At 45.2% G+C, this 25,938-nt stretch overlaps 1 protein-coding gene, 1 long non-coding RNA gene and 1 pseudogene across 2 annotated transcripts; 2 read left to right on the top strand and 1 right to left on the bottom strand.

The window, feature by feature from the left end:
• Window positions 1-2,962: 2,962 nt before the first annotated feature.
• On the top strand, window positions 2,963-10,420 carry LOC119312653 (acetyl-CoA carboxylase 1-like). The gene is made up of 3 exons (XM_037588394.1): window positions 2,963-3,584; window positions 3,703-3,909; window positions 4,018-10,420. Exons 1-3 carry the CDS (start codon window positions 3,291-3,293, stop codon window positions 10,261-10,263), a joined length of 6,747 nt encoding a protein of 2,248 aa, XP_037444291.1. The 5' UTR covers window positions 2,963-3,290; the 3' UTR covers window positions 10,264-10,420.
• Window positions 10,421-13,200: 2,780 nt separating this feature from the next.
• On the top strand, window positions 13,201-14,350 carry LOC119310538 (annotated as a pseudogene).
• Window positions 14,351-17,511: 3,161 nt separating this feature from the next.
• On the bottom strand, window positions 17,512-18,133 carry LOC119306671. The gene is made up of 2 exons (XR_005148998.1): window positions 18,014-18,133; window positions 17,512-17,727 (listed from the first exon to the last, which is right to left on the bottom strand). It is a non-coding gene; the product is annotated as an uncharacterized LOC119306671 (long non-coding RNA).
• Window positions 18,134-25,938: the final 7,805 nt, after the last annotated feature.

Consider the following 25,938-nt stretch of genomic DNA (forward strand, 5'->3'; position numbering starts at 1 on the left):
ATTCGGCACAAATTGAACAAAAAATAATTTTTATCACATAGTTCATCATAGAAATCAATACAAATCAAATAGTTCAACGAATCAAACTCATAATTCGAACACAAATTTAAAAAACATCGAACTAGGCGTTGCCCTTCAGTCTCCATAGGTGCTCCATCAGATCGTGTTGCAGTTCTTGATGCACCTATGGGTCTTGGATCTCCGGACGCATATTGAGGAAGGCAGTCCATGCTGTCGGTACCTGGTGATCAACAGTTGCAAGAGGACCCTGTCTGAAATATGCTTTAGTATCAACCACTGGCTTGTCCTGCTCGTTCTCAATGATCATGTTGTGCAAGATGACACAACAATTCATCACCTTCCACATCTGAGATTTTGACCAGGTCAGAGCGGGGTACCAGACAATAGCAAATCGATATTGGAGCACACCAAATGCCTGCTCCATATCCTTCTTGCAAGCCTCCTGACACTTAGAAAAGTAGGAGTTCTTGCCTCTTGGAACAGGGTTTGAGATAGTCTTCACAAATATTGACCATCTTGGATAGATGTCATCTGCTATGTAGTATCCCTTGTTGTAGTGGCGCCCATTGACCTCGAAGTTCACCGGAGGAGCATGACCTTCAACAAGCTTGACAAAGACATTCGAGCACTGCAGGACGTTGATGTCATTGTGAGTTCATGGCATACCAAAGGAGGAGTGCCTAATCCAGAGGTCCTCGGTAGCCATTGCCTCAAGTACGATACTGCAAGCTCCTTTCGCGCCTTTGTACATCCCCTGCCAAGAAAATGGACAATTTTTCCATGCCCAATGCATGTAGTCGATGCTTCCAAGCATCCCATGAAATCCTCTTGCTTCATTATGTGCTAGGATCCGGGCAGTGTCTTCAGCATTTGATGATCGAGTATTATGGTCCAAACACTTCCACCATTGCCCTGCAGAACTTGTACAAACACCCAATGGTGGTGAACTCGGCATCCTCATAGCTGTCTTGCACTTCTGGAGTTGGGAGCTCCATATGCAAGCATCCTCATAGCTGTTGTGCACTTCTGAAGTGAGGAGAATGCAACTGTGCCGGTGCAATCCTTCTTGCAAATGAAATAGCTGTCGAACTCCCAGATGACATTCACAATCTTGAGGAAGAGCTTCTGGCTCATCCGATAACAACGCCAAAATACTATCTTACCGTGTAGTGGAGCGTCGGCATAGAGCAAGCAATAGCCCTCCATTTGATGCCTCTGCTTGCTTTTGCGGCGGCCCGACACCAAGCCACCTCGCCGCGGCTTTGCATTCTTCGCGAGCAGGCCGGCCAGAGCGGCGAGGATCATGAGGTGCTCTTCGTCGTCGATGTCGGCCTCGGCTTCCTCCTCAATCAGAGCCGCGAACGACTCCTCGTCGTTGGAGTCCATTGCCGAACAGGAAAAATCGCCGAACACCTCGCAGGCGTCGTGGGCGGGTAGCCGCTGGTATCCCTGCTTGCATGGTCGGAGTCCTGGAAAGCTTGGCCAGGAGCGGGATGGCCTTTCTAGCGGCGGAGTAGCGGTTGTTGGCAGGGGGTGGCGCTGGTACCGGCATGGCGGCAAAAGGGGAAGTGACGTTCTACCGCGCGTGGGCCGAATCTGGGCAGGGAAAAGGCGTTTCTCGCCTGACAGTGGTGGTCCACGCACCACTTTTTCTTCCGCCGGAGCCTCCAAGTGCCCTCTAGTGCGCTGGGTTCGGCTTGGGATCGCCGGGCCAAAAGATGGGCCGAATCGGCAGAATTCGGCGTCCTCAGGGCGCGACTGGGGGATTCTTTTGCGCCGGCGAAAAAAACGCCTTGGGGGCCTGTTGGGGGTGCGGCTGGAGATGCTCTAAGAGCATCTCCAACAGCCACGCCAAACTAGCGCCGCGCCGTAAAATTGGACGTTTTAGCGCGCGCAACCGGTATAGTTGCTCCAGCGGGCGCGCAAAAACAGCGCGCGCGGCATATGTAGTTCAGCGCACTGGCCAAACGCAATCGTGCGCCGCTTATTTGCTGCGCCCGCTCCCGCGCGCTGGACTCTCGTGCGCTCGCTCTCTACTCCCACCCCCCATCCAGCCGCGCCGCCGCCGCCGCCCGCGCCCCCGGCGACCGTTCCGGCACTTCCCCGGCCTATCCCCGCGCCGCCGCGACTTCTTCGCCTCCCCCCCTCTGGTCCCGCTGCCCCTCGCACGCGTCCGTCTGAAAGGATGCGAGTGCGACGGAGGGCTGAAAGGGTGGCCCGTTTTGTTGCCTCCTATCATGCCATTCGGCGTTCCGCAGCGCACAATGATCTTCAGAAGGATCTCATTGAGGAGTGGTGGGCATGGCATGGACGACAAAGAGCATGATTTCTGCGTTCTACATTGTATTGTTCATGAACTATTTGTTGTGTTTATTGCAGTATTTGTTGTACTGAATGATAAACTATTTGTTTGGGTTGTAATAATAAAGAAATTGAACTATTTATTGTTGATTAGTTTGATTATTTTTGCTTCTATTTGAAATGTATATGTTGTTTGTGCGAGTCGCGTGCTGCATTTTTGCGAGTTGCTGGAGCGACGCGCGCACTGCATTTTAGCGTGGCTGTTGGAGTCAGCGCTGGTGGCCGCGCAAAATCAGGCGAACGGCACGTGACAAACTAGTTTTTAGCGCGCGGCGTGTTGCGCGTCTGATGGAGATGTTCTAAGTGAGTGACCAGTGGGTCGTGGTCTTCTAGCAGATGGACGAAAGAGACCGGGTGTGTGTGGGGGAGTCGTCGTAGTCGTCTCCTCGTGTCCAAGCTGCCTGGACGGCGCGCCGCCGCAGCCAGGCATTCAAGGCCCGCCCCGCCGCCGCCGCCGCCGCCGCCATCTTCGATCTTCCTCCCCCCTCCCTTCCAGTGCGCGCGGCCGGCAGGCATTCCGTCGAACGCCTCCGGCGCGCACCCCCCCTCCCCCTCCCCCCACCACTCCCGCGGTCGAGTCAGTCCCGGCGTCCACCCCCCTCTCTTCGGAGCAGGACTCCCTTCCCGTGACGAACTAGCCGCTCTTCTCCGTCCGTCTCCGTGTGGGCTTCCCTCCCTCCTCCAGACCGTGTTCGACTCCGCCACCCCTCCGATCCCCCGCAGTATACTATATAAGCAGCAGCCACCACCAGATTACCAAACCGGTTTCGAATTCGCCGGATTTCGGGTGCGGCCGCGAGATTACCGTCGTGTGTCGTGTTCGCCGGAGAACTTTCGCCGTCGCCGCCCGGATTGGTGTTGCTGAGTGGTGACTGGTGCGTGGCGCTGACGGTTGGTCAGAGGGGGCAATGATGGTGGGGTCCGACCAGATCAGCGAATTCTGCAGGGCGCTCGGGGGCGACACGCCGATACGCAGCGTGCTGGTCGCCAACAATGGGATGGCCGCCGTCAAGTTCATGCGCAGCATCCGCGCCTGGGCCTCCGAGACCTTTGGCACCGACAAGGCCGTCCTCCTGGTGGCCATGGCTACCCCGGAGGACCTCCGGGCCAATGCGGAGCACGTGCGGATCGCCGACCAGTTCCTGGAGGTCCCTGGTGGAACCAATAACAACAATTATGCAAATGTGCAGCTCATTGTCGAGGTCAGCGTGGTTCATCCATCGTTCATTCTCCTGCTCTTATATCATCCATGTTCATTGTGCTTGTTGCTTGACTACTAGTTACTAAATGTTTGCTTGTAATTCATCTGCCATGACACAGATAGCAGAGAGGACCCGGGTTTCTGCAGTTTGGCCTGGCTGGGGTCATGCCTCTGAGGACCCAGAGCTTCCGGACGCGCTCAAGGAAAAGGGCATCATCTTTCTTGGGCCACCGTCGGCCGCCATGGCGGCACTAGGTGATAAGATCGGTTCCTCTCTTATCGCACAGGCAGCAGGAGTTCCAACTCTTCCATGGAGTGGGTCACATGTATGTATGCGTGCCTTCTCCTATTTCTTTGATATATAGTGTTTTGTTTTCTCCATCAGTGTTTATACATCTATGTTGCTTAAAACTAACTCCAAATGTCGTGCTCAGGTGAAAGTTCCGCAAGAAACCTGCCACGCGATACCTGAGGAGATCTATAAGAAGGCTTGTGTTTCAACCACAGAGGAAGCAGTGGCTAGTTGTCAAGTGGTGGGGTATCCTGCTATGATCAAGGCATCATGGGGCGGTGGTGGTAAAGGAATAAGGAAGGTGCATAACGATGATGAGGTGAGAGCCTTGTTTAAGCAGGTGCAAGGAGAAGTCCCTGGATCACCTATATTTGTTATGAAGGTGGCCTCTCAGAGCCGGCATCTAGAGGTCCAGTTGCTCTGTGACAAGCACGGCAATGTAGCAGCGCTGCACAGTCGGGACTGTAGTGTTCAGAGAAGGCACCAAAAGATTATCGAAGAGGGACCGATCACAGTTGCTCCTCCAGAAAAGGTTAGAGAGCTTGAGCAGGCAGCAAGGCGGCTCGCTAAATGTGTGCAATATCAGGGTGCTGCTACGGTGGAATATCTGTACAGCATGGAGACAGGTGAATACTATTTCCTGGAGCTTAATCCAAGATTGCAGGTAGAACACCCTGTGACCGAATGGATTGCTGGAGTAAACCTGCCTGCATCTCAAGTTGCGGTAGGAATGGGCATACCCCTCTACAACATTCCTGAGATCAGACGCTTTTATGGAATGGAACATGGAGGTGGCTATCATAGCTGGAAGGAAATATCAGCTGTTGCGGCTAAATTTGACTTGGACAAAGCACAGTCTGTAAGGCCAACGGGTCACTGTGTAGCAGTTCGAGTTACTAGCGAGGATCCGGATGATGGGTTTAAGCCTACTGGTGGAAGAGTGGAGGAGCTAAACTTTAAAAGTAAACCCAATGTTTGGGCCTATTTCTCGGTTAAGTCTGGTGGAGCAATTCATGAGTTTTCTGATTCTCAGTTTGGTCATGTTTTTGCTTTTGGGGAATCCAGGTCGTTGGCAATAGCCAATATGGTACTTGGGTTAAAAGAGATCCAGATTCGTGGAGAGATACGCACCAATGTTGATTACACGGTGGATCTCTTGAATGCCGCAGAATACCGAGAAAATAAGATCCACACTGGTTGGCTAGACAGCAGAATAGCTATGCGTGTCAGAGCAGAGAGGCCACCATGGTACCTTTCAGTTGTTGCTGGAGCTCTATATGAAGCATCAAGCAGGAGCTCAAGTATTGTAACTGATTATGTTGGTTATCTCAGTAAAGGTCAAATACCACCAAGGCACATCTCTCTTGTCAATTTGACTGTAACACTAAATATAGAGGGGATCAAATATACGGTTAAGACAGTAAGAGGTGGACCTGGTAGCTACAAATTAAGAATCAATGAATCAGAGATTGAAGCAGAGATGCACTCGTTGCGTGATGGTGGGCTCTTAATGCAGTTGGATGGAAACAGTCATGTAATTTACGCAGAGACAGAGGGTGCTGGTACGCGCCTTCTAATCAATGGTAGAACATGCTTATTACAGAAAGAGCATGATCCTTCCAAGCTGTTGGCTGATACACCGTGCAAACTTCTTCGGTTTTTGGTCGCCGATGGCTCTCATGTGGTTTCTGATACACCATATGCTGAGGTGGAGGTCATGAAGATGTGCATGCCACTGTTACTACCGGCCTCTGGCATCATTCACTTTGTCATGCCTGAGGGTCAGGCCATGCAGGCGAGTGACCTGATAGCAAGGTTGGATCTTGATGACCCATCTTCTGTGAGGAAAGCTGAACCATTTCATGGCACCTTCCCCAAACTTGGACCTTCTGCTGCTATTTCTGGCAAAGTTCACCAAAAGTTTGCTGCAAGTGTGAATTCTGCGCACATGATTCTTGCAGGATATGAACATAATATCAGTCATGTTGTACAAGATTTGCTAAACTGCCTAGACAGCCCTGAGCTCCCTTTTCTTCGGTGGCAAGAACTCATGTCCGTTTTGGCAACACGACTCCCAAAGGATCTTAGGAGTGAGTTGGATGGTGTGTACAAGGAGTATGAGTTGGATGCTGACTTCCGGAAGGGCAAGGATTTCCCTGCCAAGTTGATAAGGGAAGCCATTGAGGCAAGTCTTGCACACTGTTCTGAGAAAGATAGGATTACCAGTGAGAGGCTTATAGAGCCACTTATGAGCCTGGTCAAGTCATATGAGGGTGGAAGAGAAAGCCATGCTTGCGCTGTTGTCAAGTCTCTCTTTGAGGAGTATTTATCTGTTGAAGAACTGTTCAGTGATGACATTCAGTCTGATGTGATAGAACGTCTACGGCTTCAACATGCAAAAGACCTTGAGAAGGTTGTCTATATTGTGTTCTCCCATCAGGGTGTGAAAAATAAAAATGAGTTGATACTACAGCTTATGGACGGATTGGTCTATCCAAATCCATCTGCTTACAGGGACCAGTTGATGCGCTTTTCTGCTCTGAACCATACAGCATACTCTGGGCTAGCACTTAAAGCAAGTCAACTTCTTGAGCAAACTAAATTGAGTGAACTCCGCACAAGCATAGCAAGAAGCCTTTCAGAGCTGGAGATGTTTACTGAGGAAGGAGAGCTGGTTTCCACACCTAGGAGGAAGATGGCCATCAATGAAAGGATGGAAGATTTGGTATGTGCCCCGGTTGCAGTTGAAGACGCCCTTGTGGCTTTGTTTGATCACAGTGATCCTACTCTTCAGCGGAGAGTAGTCGAGACATACATACGAAGATTGTACGAGCATTACCTTGTAAGGGGTAGTGTCCGGATACAATGGCACAGGTCTGGCCTAATTGCATTATGGGAATTCTCTGAAGAGCATATGGGGCAGTCTGCGACACTTCTAAAGCAACAAGTACAGGATCCCAGGGGCAGGCGATGGGGTGTAATGGTTGTAATCAAGTCTCTTCAGTGTCTGTCAACTGCGATTGAAGCTGCATTGAAGGAGACTTCATATTACAGAGCAGGTGCTGGAAGTGTCTCAAATGGTAATCCTCTAAATTCTAACCTTGGCAATATTCTGCATATAGCTTTGGTTGGTATCAGCAATCAGATGAGCACTCTTCAAGACAGTGGTGATGAGGATCAAGCTCAAGAAAGGATTAACAAACTTTCCAAGATTCTGAAGGATAAGACTATAACATCGCATCTCAATGGTGCTGGTGTTAGGGTTGTCAGCTGCATTATCCAAAGAGACGAAGGGCGTCCGCCAATGCGCCACTCCTTCCAATGGTCATTTGACAAGCTATATTATGAGGAGGACCCAATGCTCCGTCATGTGGAACCTCCTTTGTCCACATTTCTTGAATTGGACAAAGTGCATTTAGAAGGTTACAGTGACGCGAAATACACCCCATCGCGTGATCGCCAGTGGCACATCTACACACTGGTAAATAACAGTAAAGATCCGAGATCAAATGACCAAAGGATGTTTCTTCGTACCATAGTCAGACAGCCAAGTGTGACCAATGGTTTTTCGTTTGGAAATATTGGCAATGAGGTATGCCGCGCTCAAGCCTCATCATCATTCATATCTAACAGCATACTCAGATCATTGATGGCAGCGCTAGAGGAAATAGAGTTACATGCTCACAGTGAGGCTGTGAGGTCAGGCCACTCCCATATGTATATGTGCATACTGAGAGAGCAGCGGTTGTTTGATCTAATTCCAGTTTCAAGGCGGACGGATGAAGTTGGCCAAGATGAGGAGACAGCATGCACACTTTTGAAGCATATGGCTACGAATATACATGAACATGTTGGTGTCAGGATGCATCGTCTTTCCGTGTGCCAGTGGGAAGTGAAGCTATGGTTAGATTGTTATGGGCAAGCTAGTGGTGCTTGGAGAGTTGTTGTTACCATTGTCACTGGGCATTCCTGCACTGTTGATATTTACCGAGAAGTGGAGGACTCCAATACACGTGAGCTTTTCTACCGCTCCGCCACACCCGCAGCTGGTCCTTTGCATGGCATTCCATTACATGAGCCATATAAACCTTTGGATGCTCTTGACCAGAAACGGAACACCGCTAGGAAAAATGAAACAACATACTGCTATGATTTCCCATTGGTATTTGAAAAAGCATTGAAGGAGTCCTGGAAATCTGGTATTTCACATGTTGCAGAAGCTAACGGGCACAATCAGCGGTATGCTCAAGTGACAGAGCTTATGTTTGCTGATTCAACTGGATCATGGGGTACTCCTTTGGTTCCTGTTGAGCGTCCTCCAGGTATGAATGATATTGGAACTGTTGCTTGGAACATGAAGCTATCCACACCAGAATTTCCAGGCGGACGGGAGATTATGGTTGTTGCAAATGACGTGACATTTAAAGCTGGTTCTTTTGGTCCTAGAGAAGATGCATTCTTCGATGCTGTTACCAATCTTGCTTGCGAGAGGAAAATTCCTCTAATCTACTTGGCAGCAACTTCTGGTGCTAGGCTCGGTGTAGCAGGGGAAATAAAGGCATGCTTCCATGTCGGATGGTCTGATGATGAGAGCCCTGAACGTGGTTTTCACTATATTTACCTCATGGAACAAGATTATTCACGTCTAAGATCTTCGGTTATAGCCCATGAGCTAAAGCTGGAAAGTGGAGAAACCAGATGGGTTGTTGATACCATTGTTGGGAAAGAGGACGGACTTGGTTGTGAGAATCTACATGGAAGTGGTGCCATTGCCAGTGCCTACTCTAAGGCATACAGAGAGACGTTTACTCTGACATTTGTGACTGGGAAAGCTGTTGGAATTGGGGCTTATCTTGCTCGGATAGGGATGAGGTGTATACAACGTCTTGATCAGCCAATTATTTTAACTGGGTTTTCTCCGCTGAACAAGCTCCTGGGGCGGGAGGTTTATAGCTCCCAATTGCAACTGGGTGGCCCAAAAATCATGGCTGCAAATGGAGTTGCCCATCTCACAGTGTCAGATGATCTTGAAGGTGTTTCTGCTATCTTGAAATGGCTCAGCTACGTACCTGCGTATGTCGGCGGTCCTCTTCCTATTCTGAAACCTCTTGATCCACCGGAAAGACCTGTAACATACTTCCCAGAGAATTCATGTGATGCCCGTGCAGCCATCTGTGGCCTTCAAGAGGACACTCAAGGAGGCAAGTGGTTGGGTGGTATGTTTGACAGAGAAAGCTTTGTGGAAACATTAGGGGGATGGGCGAAAACTGTTATTACCGGAAGGGCAAAGCTGGGTGGGATTCCAGTCGGTGTCATAGCTGTGGAAACCGAGACAATGATGCAAGTGACCCCCGCTGATCCTGGTCAGCTTGATTCTGCAGAGCGTGTAGTCCCTCAAGCAGGACAGGTGTGGTTCCCAGATTCGGCCGCGAAAACAGCCCAGGCACTGCTGGATTTCAACCATGAAGAGCTCCCGTTGTTCATACTTGCTAACTGGAGAGGTTTTTCTGGTGGCCAAAGGGATCTGTTTGAAGGAATCCTTCAGGCCGGTTCCATGATTGTCGAGAATCTGAGGACATATAAGCAGCCTGCTTTTGTGTACATACCAAAGGCTGGAGAGCTGCGTGGAGGCGCATGGGTCGTGGTGGACAGCAAGGTCAATCCTGAGCACATTGAGATGTATGCCGAGAGGAGTGCAAAAGGTAATGTCCTTGAGCCAAAGGCGCTAATTGAGATCAAATTTAAGCCAAATGAAGTCGAAGAGAGCATGCTAAGGCTTGACCCTCAGTTGGCCAGACTCAATGCTAGACTCCTCCAAGAAATTAAGACAGGCACGTCGGAAGCGGAGTCCATCAGGATCAGGAGTATGATGGCCGCTCGGACGAAGCAGCTGATGCCTATATACACTCAGGTTGCTACCCGGTTTGCTGAACTGCATGACACCACTTCCAGAATGATTGCCAAAGGTGTGATCAGTAAGGTGGTGGACTGGGAGGAGTCTCGGGCCTTCTTCTACAGGAGGTTGCGAAGGAGGGTTGCCGAGGATTCACTTGCCAAACAAGTTAGGGAAGCCGCCGGTGAGCAGATGATGCCCACTCACGGATTAGCACTGGAGCGTATCAAGGAATGGTATATGGCTTCTCAAGGACAGGGATATGGCGATAACTGGAACGACGACGAAGCTTTCTTCGCCTGGAAAGACGACTGTAGCAACTATGACAAGTATCTCGAGGAGTTGAAAGCTGAACGGGTATCTAGGCTGTTGTCGCAACTTGCTGAAAGCTCTGATGTGAAGGCTTTGCCCAACGGTCTCTCGCTCCTCCTTGGCAAAATGAATCCTTCAAAGAGGGAGCAGGTTATCGATGGCCTCAGGCAGCTTCTTGGTTGATGGCATGTAACAGACCATGCGTGTCTTTGGTGGTGGACTGTAATGTATACTTAGCTGCTTTAACCTTGACTTGTAGTAAATTGTTTGGCCTGTCTCATGACAATGTATGTTGCACAGCCAGCCAGAGGCAACAGAAATGAGAATGGTTATTTATGATAAAGATGATGTTTATGTTTCTGAGTTTCTACCACTACTTTACCTACCTAATGATATTTTATCCACTCTTCTGCACGGTTATTTATATTTTCTCAGTACAAAAGTCTACATTTACTATTTACTCCCTCCGTCCCATAATATAAGAACGTTTTTGACATTACACTAGTGTCAAAAACGTTCTTATATTATGGGACGGAGGGAGTAGTTATTTGTTGAACTCTTTCCCTAATCATTTTGTCTTCTTGTTTTCATTCTGCTCTGAACACATGAACACGCCTTTATGGGGCTTTCGGGCTTTACATAAAGCGGGAAGTTGACAACTCACAAGACATCGTGATGTCTTTGACGAATTTGAAGTCGTTTCTTGCTGCTAGCTACCACTTGCTCACAAGTTTGCCTTTGACCACAGAATCTGCACTGCTCTGGATCACCCATGCCCCGGCCCCCAGGTCTATGACACCTGAAGTTCATCAGCGGCGTGCTGCGTCTGAGAGCTGATTGGACAGTACTGGAGCAGTCAGAGTTACGAACTTGATATCTCACAGACTCACACTACAAAATTGTAGGTCCCAACCTGACCTGGATCATTGTGGTTTTAGTGCTGATGTGCTGTAAGTGTAACTGCAATATTTATCTGACACTGAAAGCTTTGCTCACTGAATTGAACTCAATTTAGTGAGGAAGTAGTTCACATATTATCAAATCTGTCGATTGTTATATTTTCAGATGCACCAAAAAGAAGGAAGGAGATACTACTCCCTCCAATCCGAACTAATTGACGCTGCTTTAGTTCAAATTTGGTAGCGTTATTGACTTTGTGGTTGTGTATATGGAACAATGAATAGATTGTTTCATGGCATCAACTTTTTCCAGTCTCCACAACATTTCAGGTCAACATCAGCCTGCCTTTTTGCTTGTTCATCTCCGTTCTTTCTGCGTGTTGAAACATTTAAGATTATTATTAGCCTGCCTAATGAATGTTTTTTTAAGTGGTAGGCACAATGTGCTGATCAAAGGTAGGCCTTGGTTGCTTCTTACTCAATATCGTGTATGTCAGCGCTGGACAGATGGTATGACTTGGTTTATTGTACATGTGCAAGCGACACACTGGACAACGATCTCCTCTTCCCACACAACAAGGGTGACATTCGAGAACTGATGAGTACATGAGTTCTTGTTTTCTTGTTGAAGACCAAAGTCGAATGTTTGCTAAGAAAAGTAATGTACTCATCAGTTTCATTCGCTATATTTGTTCATAACTATATGTTATTCGCCTTTAAGAAGTTTTTTTTTGCGAAAGCCTTTAAGCAGTTTGTTCATGAGACCATATAGATTATGTCTCCCATGGCGCTCTCCAAAGCATACAATCCCATGCATAAATCAGTGATTCAGGGACACAAAGTTAGGGATTATTTATTGATAACATGATAGTGTGCCTAGCATGTCCATTAAGATCTATTAATCATAGCAAATCTTGCAGTAGCAGGTTCCAAGGAAAAACCGATTGCACCAATGCTCGTAGACCTTCATATCCTGCCACTGAGACGAGCATTCCTGCTTGCATATTGGTTTGGTGCAGTACACGAGCTTAATGTGAACCAACTGACAGTCTGCGTGCCACAAACATTGGAAATTATACCAACATCATACAGTATTTTTCGACGCTGCATGTGCAACGATATTGAAATGGTATGTAGATTTTTGAAGGCTCTACTTTTGAAATAACATCTTCCCTAGGACTCTACTTGTTTTAGAGAGAAGGAACTCTACTTGGTTTAGAGAGAAGGAACCCTACTTAAGAACAGCAAATGAGAGAACACACCTGCGGATGCGCTTTTGAACAACACAAGCATCACCAGAAAACAAGCGATGGCAGACCTTCCGTCCATTCTTGCACTATGCATTCCAACAAGAGCCAAAGGGACAATATATAATGTCAAAAGAATCTATACTATTATTAAAGTTTCGCACGTAGTCACTAATGCAAAACAATTTGGACCCTATATACAGTTTGGAAACATTAATGGCTGATCTTTATAGTTATTTATTGTTTTGTGTCAATTATATTGTTTTGGAATCTATACGATATAAAGATAGTTATCAAAAGTCCATTCAACTTTGCAAGTGCATACTGACGTGGGAGACGAGTGGCAACCTGAACGCATTCCTAGTCACCATTAAACGTATTGCACTTCTGTTGCATTAATGAATTGATTTGTAAATTGATTCGGTGCTTGGTTTCCAAAATAAATCCTTTTTTTCTTTTGTTTTTGAGTGAGGTCAGGGAGGTGAGTTTTCTTGTGCGTGTGGGGAGGTGGGAGCGGATAGTTTTTTTGTAAGGGGGGTCAAGGGTTTTATACGAAAGATACGGTTAAAAAAACTTCCTAATTATAATTATATGATTTGGCGCGAAATTAATAAGGTGGGAGCGGATGGCTGACTAATTAATTAATTGCATTAATGGCTCAATTTTGTAATTGATTTGGTGCAAAATTCGTACTACTACCTCTCTCTCGGTGTATAGGTCATTTGTGCAGTTCTAGGTAGTTCGGGAATCTTTTTTGAATTAGTGAGTATTTTTATAATTTGGGAACCATTTTTTTATCAATCAGCATTTTTTGAAATTCTTGAACTTTTTCCAAATTCAGGAAACTTTTTTGATTTTTTTGGACTTTTTTAATCAACGAAAGAATTTTTTTATTTCATGAAATTTTTTGGACCACGAACATTTTGAAAATTAATGAACATTTTTGTACTCAAGAACGTTTTTAAAATTCGCCCACTCTTCTGCTCAACACCTTGATGGCTGCTGACAAATTTGAAGTTGTTGCTTGCATGAGGCATTGCTGTCACTTGCTCATGAGTTTGCCTTTGACCACGGAATCTGCACTGCTCTACCTAGACCATCCATGCTCGAGTTTAGTGGCAGCTGAAGTTCAGTTTGATAGTAGCAGCAAAGGAATTCATTGCCAACAACTACAAGGATTTTAATATGTGAGTTTTCCCAATTGCATGGAGCCATTGTTTCCTTTTCTACTCAGAGAAGTGTAGACAACACAATGTATAAAGTGTACTGAGGGCATGATTTGTCCCTTTTCAGGTTCCAGCATGAACTGATGAACTTTCTTCTGCTTGGGATTGAAGCCATCTTTTCGAGTATCAACCTACAAGTACCAACTGAAGATGACTTTTTGCTCAAGTGGGCCCGTGTGCGATGCCCAGAGCCGGAGGAAAGACGTAAGATCTTGAGTTCTCGTCTACTTCCGCTGGTGCGCTTCAGTCATATGACCTGTGCTTCACTGCGGAAGGTCCTAACAGACACCAGTGATGACATAGACCATGATCAAGTAAGTAAGTGTATCACCGAGGTACTTCTGCACAAAGCTTACCCAGCACACGCGCATGGTGATCTTGCAGTAGATGGGAAAGCCTGTTGGCAATTCGAAGAGCGAACTTACAAGTGCAAACTTGTAAGGTTAGTTGCATTTGATGGAGCCTGCCCACGGGTTATAGCTTATTGGGATCTAAAGCGTGAGGAGTGTTCCCAAGTTTTCTCTTGAGAACAGAACGGTGATATAGGGATTATTTAGCATCCGCTGCATCATGCAGGGCTCGACTTGTTTCTCGTAGCACAATGTTACAGGAACCACGATGAGCGGGCTGTGCAGCTTTGGCCTATCATTATACATGCACCACAGCTCAAGGCGTGCACGTGTGGCATTAGAGTATGAGTTTGCTGCAAAGACAAAGGCGTCGCGGAAATTTGTGAGCAGGTTTGAAGGCAAGGGTTCATTCACTAGGGGTTCCAAGCTTGGATGTGGTGATCTCTTTGGTACTCCATGGTCAGACTTTCATTGCTGACGACAACCTCTTCATCGACGGTGTGCTGCATCTTAGAGCTGATTGGAGTCGGCGTTACCAACTTAAATGATCTCACACTACAAAATTAATTATAGGCCTGACACTTACCCGGATCACTGCCTAATAATATCTCAAATTACCTGTTGCTTCTTCATGACCCTGTTCTGGTTATTGCAAGGTATTGCTCCTTTGTCCATGAGAGCTGTAGCTGAGAGCTTTTTGGTAACTTGTAATTGTGCCTCTGATGTATCTTTTCTTGGAGCGCTTGGCGTGATATATATAGATTTGGAGGTTCATCCCATTTTGCTTTACATTTTTTTCTTTCTAAAAGCTAATTATTAGTGGACTGGATCTGGAGATGTATGCCTCCCAGTTTGCTTGTCATGTACTTCCCGGCAAAAAGAAAGTATTTGGGGCTCCGAAAACCTGCCAGCTGGCACCATCGTATATAACTTAATCCATAAATTGATGTTTGTCCGCTAAAATCTGTAATATTATCTGTTGGACCCAATGCTTTGCCCTTGTTTAAGCTTTGGTTCTGGTCGTCTTCTGAAGAAGTGTGCTATTTTCTAGCCTTGTGCATTGCTAGAACGAAATCCCGAGATGTAAAATCTAGCGCCACCAATGCAGTGGGCCACCAAAGTGTCACATTTTTTTGCACTTTTCTTGGTAACATTGGTTGACATAAGATACTTCTATCATGTTGAAAAATGTAAATCTATTTTTGATATTAATATGGAGGTTTACGGGAACTAACTTTTGATGTGACGTCGCTGGAGGACCCTTCCCTGACCACAGCGCGTGGAGAAAGGTGCGCCTCTCGATGAGTTTAGCTGTTGGCAATCGTGCGCTTCTAAAACTTGCAATCCATTGTAAGGCGTGGGCTAATTTCGTCGCCCTGATATTGAGAGAGGCTGGTGTTGTGGTTTTAGGGCCATGGGGGATCCATAACTATAAGTTCCGTGGCTGATCTGATTTGCTGTAATGTAACTGTAATAGTCATCTTACGCTGAAAGCTTTGCTCACGGAACCGAAGTCAAATTTATTCACTCAGTAAAAGTAGTTGGCAGATTATATGCTATCCATACGTCAAATCTGCAGATTTGTTATATAGTATTTCCAGATGCAACAAAAAGAAGGAAGAAAATACTATAAACAAATATCGTTATTGGCTTAATGGTTGTGTACTTGTGTATTTGGAACGATGAATAGATTGTTTCACAGCATTGCAGGTCAAGACTGGTCTGCCTTTTGGCTTGTTCATCTCCGCTCTTTCTGTGTGTTGAGGCATTTAAGATTATTATCACCAGCCTGCGTGATGAGTGTTTACTTTTAAGCAATAATGAAAAAAAAAATCACGTGCTATGGCGAAATACCGTGTCCCTTAAAATACGCTATTAGCATGCTATATCATGCTATTAGCGAGCACGTGCTATCAGTTTCGTTCGCTATATTTGTTCATAACTACTCCCTCTGTTTCATAATATAATAGCATTTTTTTGAGTGCAGCGATTCGGTGCCTAGACTCATCTGCACCCGGTCAGAAAAAAGATTCAAAATAAATATTAGAAAAATTCAAAAATTCCAATTTTTTCCCCATGGTAGAAAATCTATTGCGTGAGGTTCGCTCCAAATGTTAGCTCATTTGGACATCTGAATAGCTCTCAGCAAAAAAGAAAAATCAGGTCAAAATAGTACATGAACAGTAAACTGTTTACATACCTCAAATTTTTCTTTTTTTTTTTTTGCCGAGAGTTGCTCAGTTGTCCAAATGATTTGAAAATTTGGGTGGACCTCACGTATTAAATTGTCTACCATGGGAAAAGAATTTGAAATTTGAAATTTTCTAGTATTTGTTTTGATTTTTTATTCAACGCGGGTGCAGATGAGCCCAGGCTCACAAAAGGATTTCCCCATTTTTTCTACACTAGTGCTCTTATATTATGGGACAAAGGGAGTATACGATATTTTCCTTTAAACATCTTTTCCATGAGACAATCCTCTATAACACTATGTCCCCTAGTTTTAAAGAGCCCACATTCAATTGAGCAAAATTAATTGAGGTATTCAATTTAGATTGGGGTCATCCGATTTTAACCGGCTCAACGATTTATCAACGAGTTCTCCCATTTGATTATTTTAATTCTCTATGTTCGCTAATTTTGAAGCTCTTTCATGCAATTGAGGTATTTAATTTTGGATTTGGTATATGATTTTGACCGTGCCAACGATTTCTCAAATTAATCAGCAGCAACCAGCCTATAAAACACATCAATTCCGCGCACCCTCCCACCGCCTAGAAAAAGAAGTGCCACCGTGTGATATTGTAGCACCAATATAGTACATGAAGCCACTGACGCAGAAATTTCCTCACATAAATATACATTGGTTAGCGGATAACACGAAAGGCCCATCAAATCACCGCATAAAGAAAACACACACTCCATAATCTCCCACACCGGCCAAACTAAATATTCCACCAGTTTCAAAATATAAGGGGTATTGATTTTTTGGGATTTTTTAAAACTTTGACCAAGCTCAGAGGAAAAAATATCGACATCCATAATATTAAACAAAAAGTATGGAAATTCATTTCAAGATGAATCTAATCATACAGATTTGATACTATGAATTTTGATATATTTCTCTACAAATTTGATCGAACTTAAAAGGTTGGACTTTTCAAAAAAAAACACCTTATATTTTGAAAGATGGTGAGTAATGTTTTTTGGGAAACCCAACAACACCAACGGTCGAGCATAGCGTGTCCAACCCTTCTAGTATAGATTACGGCCATGTTTGGATCCATGGGTTAGAGTTAGTTTGAGCTAGTTTGAGCTCAAATAGCCCTAAAATATCCAAACATGAGGGCTAGTTTGGGCTAGTTGCATCGAACCCACCCGAAAAAACTATCCCACCCAAGAGGTGCTAATTGGAGCTAGTTCTCATGGGCCCACTAAAAAAAATCACTTTTTATCTCTCTATCCCGCACATCAGATCTCTCCCCTTTAAAGTGGGTTTAAATGAGCCAAATGATTGAGAAAGTGCATTTATTATCAATCTAACCCTGTCATCCAAACAACTCTTTGGCTAGAGTTAGTTCAGGGTTAGTCACGAGCTAGAAACTAACTCTAACCTCCAGCTAAGTTAGAGTATCTAAACAGGGCCTATGTCTCACATGGCATGACGCTCTCCCAAGCATACAATCCCATGCATAAATCAGTGATTCAGGACACAAAGTTATGTATTATTTATTTCTAGCATGAAGTGCACCTAACATATCCATTAAGTTCTATTCATCATGGCAAATCTTGCAGTGGCAGTAGCCACCGAAGAACTTATCGCACCAAGGCTTGTAGACCTTCTTACCCTTCCACTGATACTTGCATATATCCTCGCATGATGATTTGACGCAGAACAAGATCTGAAAATGAACATCCTCACAGTCTGCGCATCACAAATCAATGAAAATTAATACCATTATAGTGAGACATTGATTGTAACACATGATTTTTCCAACGCTGCATAAAAGCGGTACGATGCGAAAAGCCTCAAGGACATGCATGCAATCTGTATCAACATCATATTTGAGAAAACTATTGGTAATACGACTTGAAATCTTATGTAGATTTTTCAAGGTTATTCTTTTGAAATAACATCTACTCTTGGAACTCTACTTTTTTTAGAGAGAAGGAACTCTACTTAATTAAGAACAACAAATGTGAGAACACACCTGCAGATGCGCTTTCGAACAACACAAGCATCATCAGAAAACAAGCGATGACAGACCTTCCGTCCATTCTTTCAGTATACATTCCAACAAGAGCCAGAGGGACAATATATAATGTCAAAAGGATATGGAATTACGTGGCAACTCAGAACTTCTAGAAAAAGACATATAAAGGTGCATCCACAAGATAAGATTACCAAGTACTAATAGGCGGTCCCAATTGAAAGCCAGAGTGATAACACATAAAGTCCAAAGGATATGAAACGACGTGCCATATCTAGACTTCTAGAGAAAGACATCTAAGTGCATCCATAAGATATCATGACAAAGTACTAAAAGGTGGTCTCTGTTTTATTTAACTTCTGTTCACAAGAGCTGAAGTAGAATAATAATTTGGTAATTAATGACATATATTCTACGTATTCTTATCCTCAAAGTATGAAAATGATGCATGTAATACACATAGGTCAGTGAAACATGAGAACATACTAGAGGAAGATTACTGCATTCATTATGTTCATGTCATTGTTTGATAATTTGAAGAGGCGAGCTTTTCTGTGTTGATGATGCTTTGTAATTAACCAGCTAAAATTGGTTTTTGTTTCTTTAATGTGAAGTCTGTGTAGTGCCAATAGATCAATATTGTTAGATCTAATTTTTTCCGTTGTTCTCTGCTTGTAGATGATCTTTGTGTAATTTGTACGCATCAGCAACAAAGTGAAGCATTTCCTTTGTAAAAATGTAAAAGAACAATCCTAAATCTTGTTTCCCTATATCAGCATGGATAAATCAATCGGTCCTTGCATGGTTTGTTGGCAAACGGTCGTAGAGTTCCCTCAAATATCTCCTGATGAACTCAAATATGAACTCCCTAAGGTATTAACTCAACTAAACTCACCTGCCTGTCGTACTCACAAAAAGAAAAGAACTTACCTACCCGTCAGATTACTGCTATCGTCTCCTGGGGTTGCCAGCGTCCTCGCGTTGCCTCGACGCCCCACCCTGCCCCGGTCGTGCGCCAGGTTGCTGTTGTGGGCGCTAACTCTGCCTCGCTTCCACGTGCGCGAGGGCTCCGTGGGCAGCGCTGCTGGCACGTGTTCTCAATGCCTTTCGCGGATTCGGCGTCTTCGGGGTTCTTGTGGGCGCCGACGGCTGTGGTGGAATCAGAGCCTGCACACTGGTACCTCCAAACTTCTAGTAAATTGCATAAAACTATCATTTTTTTTGATTAGGTTTTTAAAAAACTATCATAAATTTGTTTGTCGTTGATATCTACCCAAAGTGTGGTCGGCTGTTTCAAAATACCTAAATGACCATGCAACTTTAAATTGATTGGGTTGGTGCCTTCATCTTCATCACCAACGTGCGCTGGAGGCAATCATGGTGCTAGGCAGCGGCAACGAAGATTCAAGACGGGGCGGCGCCGGTTGGTTTTCTTTGCTGTTGTCTGACACATGGTTTCCCACGTACCCTCTCCCTGCATGGTTAAGTGGCACACGTGTTTCGGTGCATCATTGTAATTTTGTCCCTAATGGGGACCAGACCTGGCCATTCGGGTGCCACGACCCGACCCAACCTTATAAAGGCTTGGCCTTTTTTTTGACATCATATAAAGGCCTGGCCTTGACTGGTCATCTTGTGCCGGCCCGATGGCTTTGAGGCGTTGATCGGCCTAACATGCCAGAAGTTTTTGAGGGGTGCCTAACAAGCCAGATAAAAGGGCCGGGCCATCCCGAGTTGATTTTGGCCTTTTGGGTTGTCTGGGTTTTCTGGGTCTTTTGTTCTTTAGGTTAAAAAAGGCCCAAAAACTTAAAAAGGCCAAAACAGTCCTAAAAGACAAAACAACCCTAAAAGGGCTAAAATAGCCCCAAACAGTACTAAAAGGGTCGGTCTTAAGGGGGCAATTTAAGATCCTAACTTATAATAATATATGCACTGTGAAAGTAATACGTGTATACTCTATTTGCGCAAAAAAATATACGTATATACTCTCCGTAGCCTTGCCATGATGGCTTTCCCCAAATAAAGCTGAGGGTTAGAATGGATAGTACAAAATGCTCAAAAATAATACTCCCTCCACTAGTAGAAAAGGGGGCAATGGTCCAGGCCGGGTCAGCCCATTAGTCCCGGTTCAATCCAGAACCGGGACCAATGGGGGCATTGGACCCGGTTCGTGAGCCCCGGGGGCCGGCCTGGCCACGTGGGCCATTGGTCCCGGTTCGGCTGGACCTATTGGTTCCGGTTGGTGGGACGAACCGGGACCAATGCGCCTCGCTCCTGGCCCACAACCATTGGTCCCGGTTGGTGGAGTGAACCGGGACCAAAGGCTGCCCTTTAGTCCCGGTTCGTGGCACGAACCGGGACCAATTAGTTGCCTATATCTACCCCTCGCCCGCGAGCAGAGCACTCCCAATGCTCTGTTTTTCGTGGCCGGCGAGGGGAGAGCTTTGTGGTGCTCTAGCTCACCTCCTATGCACACGAGGTGTTCGATGGAATGCCCGAGCCACACTACTTAAGCTTTCTTCTCTCCAAGCTCGACCTCCAAACTCCATTTTCCTCAATATTTGTCTAGGTTTAGCGGTCCGTCACGTCCCGTCCCCGTCTTCACCGCCGTCGATCGCCCGCGCCGATCTCATCGCCGGCACCACCGTGGTGAGCCTCTTGTTCTTATCTTATTTCTGAAAGGAAAAAAAAATCTTACTTGTATATTTATATAGATACTTGTATAATTTTCTTACTTTTATTATTGCATTTTATATAGTGCGATGGTTTTGGTATCCGCCCCCGTCGGTCCTCGTCCTGTCTATGATTCAGATGTGGTATATATTATCTTTTCATAACTATTGGTTCATTTATTGTTTATGACAATTATGCCGACCAATGTGACATAGATTTTATTTATCTAGGAGGTTGTTGAACCGGAAATTCCAACCGACCCTATTGTCGAGAGGTTAAATTTAGTTGAAGAAGAAAACAATTTGTTGAAGGAAAAAATTAGAAAAATTGAGGAGGAGGAGATGATATTGGAGTTGCATGTTGCGGATGTCGTCGATGATCACAAGATCAAGATGGATGCAATGCGCTTGAAGATTAGAAAGATTAGAAAATATGCCATTCATACCGGGGCTTGGTATCATTATGCCGTTGGATCAGTTGTTACATTGGTTGCGATTATGATCGCATTTGTTTTCGCATTGTAATGTTTTACATAGTTTCAGTGTATGGTTTAATTAATTTAGATGCTCTGCAGAGCTTTATGTTGTTAGATGAGAACTATGTATGTACTTTGGTTTTAATGTGATGATAAACTTTTATTAATTTGGTCACTTAATTATCTATTCATGATGTTCTGTAATGATTTTTGACACACTTAATTATATATAATGCACGCATATGAACCGGCAATGGATGTACGGTTCAAGACACACCTCTGAGTACATTAAGGGCGTGCATGATTTTCTCGAAGTGGCTGAGGCAAACAAGCAGAATGGGAATACGAAGTCTTACTCTGACCGGAAAATCCTCCACACCCACCTGCTTTACAAGGGTTTCATGCCACACTATAATGTTTGGACGAGGCACGGAGAAATAGGGGTTATGATGGAAGACGGCGAAGAAGAAGAGTACGATGACAACTATGTGCCCCCTGAATACGGTGATGCTACTGAAGATCAAGAGGAACCAGACGATGTGCCCGATGATGCTGCAACGGGCGAAGCTGCTGAAGATCAAGAGGAACCAGACGATGTGCTCGATGATGATGATCTCCGTCGGGTCATTGTCGATGCAAGGACGCAATGCGAAAGTCAAAAGGAGAAGCTGAAGTTTGATCGCATGTTAGAGGACCACAAAAAAGGGTTGTACCCCAATTGCGAAGATGGCAACACAAAGCTCGGTACCGTACTGGAATTGCTGCAGTGGAAGGCAGAAAATGCTGTGCCTGACAAAGGATTTGAGAAGCTACTGAAAATATTGAAGAAGAAGCTTCCAAAGGATAACGAATTGCCCGACAGTACATACGCAGCAAAGAAGGTCGTATGCCCTCTAGGATTGGAGGTGCAGAAGATACATGCATGCCCTAATGACTGCATCCTCTTCCGCGGTGCGTACAAGGATCTGAACGCATGCTCGGTATGCGGTGCATTACGGTATAAGATCAAACGAGATGACCCTAGTGATGTTGACGGTGAGCCCCCCAGGAAGAGGGTTCCTGCGAAGGTGATGTGGTATGCTCCTATAATACCACGGTTGAAACGTCTGTTTAAAAATGGAGAGCATGCCAAGTTGATGCGATGGCACAGTGAGGACCGTAAGAAAAACGGGAAGTTGAGAGCACCCGCTGACGGGTCGCAGTGGAGAAAAATTGAGAGAAAGTACTGGGATGAGTTTGCAAGTGAGCCAAGGAACGTATGGTTTGCTTTAAGCGCGGATGGCATTAATCCTTTCGGGAAGCAGAGCAGCAATCACAGCACCTGGCCCGTGACTCTATGTATGTATAACCTTCCTCCTTGGATGTGCATGAAGCGGAAGTTCATTATGATGCTAGTTCTCATCCAAGGCCCTAAGCAACCCGACAACGACATTGATGTGTACCTAAGGCCATTAGTTGAAGAACTTTTACAGCTGTGGAATGGAAACGGTGTACGTACGTGGGATGAGCACAAACAGGAGGAATTTAACCTAAATGCGTTGCTGTTCGTGACCATCAACGATTGGCCCGCTCTCAGTAACCTTTTAGGACAGACAAACAAGGGATACCACGCATGCACGCACTGTTTACTTGACACCGATAGTATATACCTGGCAAGCTGCAGGAAGAATGTGTACCTGGGCCATCGTCGATTTCTTCCGACCAACCATCAATGTCGAAAGAAAGGCAAGCATTTCAAAGGCGAGGCAGATCACCGGAAGAAGCCCGCCATGCGTACCGGTGATCGCGTACTTGCTATGGTTAATGATTTACACGTAATCTTTGGAAAGGGTCCCGGCGCACTAGCTGTTCCGAGTGACGCTGGGGGACACGCACTCATGTGGAAGAAGAAATCTATATTTTGGGACCTACCCTACTGGAAAGACCTAGAGGTCCGCTCTTCGATCGACGTGATGCACGTGACGAAGAACCTTTGCGTGAATCTGCTAGGCTTCTTGGGCGTGTATGGGAAGACAAAAGATACAACTGAGGCATTGGAGGACCTACAACGTTTGCACGAAAAAGACGGCATGCCTCCAAAGCAGTATGAAGGTCCTGCCAGCTATGCTCTTACCAAAGAAGAGAAGGAAATCTTCTTTGAATGCCTGCTTAGTATGAAGGTCCCAACTGGCTTCTCGTCTAATATAAAATGAATAATAAATATGGCAGACAAAAAGTTTCAGAATCTAAAGTCTCATGACTGCCACGTGATTATGACGCAACTGCTTCCGGTTGCATTGAGAGGGCTTCTACCGGAAAACGTCCGATTAGCCATTGTGAAGCTATGTGCATTCCTCAATGCAATCTCTCAGAAGGTGATCGATCCAGAAATAATACCAAGGCTAAGGAGTGATGTGGTGCAATGTCTTGTCAGTTTCGAGCTGGTGTTCCCACCATCCTTCTTCAATATCATGACGCACGTCCTAGTACATCTAGTTGATGAGATTGTCATTCTGGGCCCCGTATTTCTACACAATATGTACCCCTTTGAGAGGTTCATGGGAGTCCTAAAGAAATATGTCCGTAACCGCGCTAGGCCAGAAGGAAGCATCTCCATGGGCCATCAAACAGAGGATGTCATCGGGTTTTGTGTTGACTTCATTCCTGGCCTTAAGAAGATAGGTCTCCCTAAATCGCGGTATGAGGGGAGACTGACTGGAAAAGGCACGCTTGGAAGGGACTCAATAATATGCAGGGACAGATATTCTTGGTCTCAAGCACACTACACAGTTCTACAGAACTCTACCTTGGTGACCCTGTATGTCGATGAACACAAGAACAGTCTGCGCTCCAAACACCCGGAGCAGTGCGACGACTGGATTACATGTGAACACATCAGGACTTTTAGCAGTTGGTTGGAAGCACGTATCAGAGGTGACAACACTGTTTGTGATGAGCTGTACTTGTTGTCCAGGGGATCATCTTTGACTGTATTGATTTGGAAAGGATACGAGATAAATGGGAATACATTTTACACGATTGACCAAGATCAAAAGAGCACCAACCAAAACAGCGGTGTCCGCTTTGATGCAACAACCGAGAGGGGAAAGGACACATATTATGGTTACATAGTGGACATATGGGAACTTGACTACGGAGTAGATTTTAAGGTCCCTTTGTTTAAGTGCAAATGGGTCAATCTGTCAGGAGGCGGGGTACAGGTAGACCCACAGTACGGAATGACAACAGTGGATCTGAAAAATCTTCGGTACACTGACGAACCGTTCGTCCTAGCCAATGATGTGGCACAGGTTATCTATGTGAAGGACATGTCTACCAGACCGAGAAAGAGAAAAGATAAGGAAGCGAATACATCATACGATGAGCCAAAGCGCCACATAGTTCTTTCAGGAAAAAGGGACATCGTGGGAGTGGAGGACAAGACAGACATGTCTGAAGATTATGAAAAGTTTCATGAAATTCCTCCCTTCAAAGTCAAGGCTGACCCTAGCATCCTGATAAACGATGAAGATTATCCATGGTTACGGCGCAATAAGCAAATGACACAAGCGAAGAAAAAGTGAAGACTTTCTCCCGCAACTATTATGATGATATCACGCCAACTTTGTAACTGACGAGTATGATACCATTGTCCGTTTTGTACATGCACATGCTATGTGGGTCAATTTATGATACCATGCCAACTTTCAACTTTTTCATAGTTCATTTGAAATGCTTTAATGTCTTATGGTTTGGCCCTCGTAATAATTAAAAATAACAACAATAAGTATTTTGTTGTAAGTAGAAACAAAATAAAATAAACAAAGCAAGAAAGAAAACAAAAAAACAAAAAAAGTGTTTTCAAATTTGAAAACTAATGGCACTAACAGAAAATTTATAATTTTCCTAAAACTAAAAGCAAAAACAATTAAAAAATAAAGCAAAAAACAAAAGAAAATAAATAATGCAGAAAACAAAAGAAAAAAAACAATAAGTATTTTGTTGTAAGTAGAAACAAAATAAAATAAATAAAGCAAGAAAGAAAACAAAAAAACAAAAAAAGTGTTTTCAAATTTGAAAACTAATGGCACTAACAGAAAGTTTATAATTTTCCTAAAACTAAAAGCAAAAATAATTAAAAAATAAAGCAAAAAACAAAAGAAAATAAATAATGCAGAAAACAAAAGAAAAAAACTTGAAAATAAATAAATATAGCAACAATAAGTAAAGAAAACAAAAAAACAAAAAAATGCCTCCTACTAGGCCCCCACGGCCTGAATACGACTAGAAACCCTACTATGGGCCAGGATTCAGGCCCGCAGTAGACCCAGAAGGCCCATCAGGTAAAGCAATAGCAAGTAGCCCCGAAAGCCTGCGGTGGAGAGGAGCTCGAGAGGGGTGTGGCAGTGGGGCTTATAAACCACTGCGCGCCCCTCTCGACTAGCGAGGTGGGACTAAACTTTGGCCCCGAGGCGGGCAGCATAGAGGCCTTTGGTCCCGGTTGGTGGCACCAACCGGGACTAAAGGGGTGGCATTAGTCCCGGTTGGAGAAACAAATCGGGACCAATGCCCTTCGTATATATACAGTACTTAGCAGTTTTCGCCAAAATCCATCTGTTTCTTCTCGCCCCGACGCCTTCTGCTCCTCGTCGCCGTCGCCGCCGAGCCCTGCCCCGACGCCGTCAGGCTGGTCCACCTCGCCGTCGCCGCCGCCGAGCCATTGCCCCGACACCGTCGCCGCGCCCGCCGCCCCTGCCGGCCCCAACCCCGTCGCCGTCGCCGTGCGCGCCGCCCCTGC

This window comes from Triticum dicoccoides, chromosome 5B, assembly GCF_002162155.2.
Source record: "Triticum dicoccoides isolate Atlit2015 ecotype Zavitan chromosome 5B, WEW_v2.0, whole genome shotgun sequence".
NCBI classification, from domain to species: domain Eukaryota; kingdom Viridiplantae; phylum Streptophyta; class Magnoliopsida; order Poales; family Poaceae; genus Triticum; species Triticum dicoccoides.

Coding starts and splice junctions, on each gene's coding strand:
- LOC119312653 (XM_037588394.1), top strand. CDS start 3,291: ATGATGGTGGGGTCCGACCAGATCAGCGAATTCTGCAGGGCGCTCGGG. Junction 3,585..3,702: donor ATGTGCAGCTCATTGTCGAG/GTCAGCGTGGTT, acceptor GCCATGACACAG/ATAGCAGAGAGGACCCGGGT. Junction 3,910..4,017: donor TTCCATGGAGTGGGTCACAT/GTATGTATGCGT, acceptor TGTCGTGCTCAG/GTGAAAGTTCCGCAAGAAAC.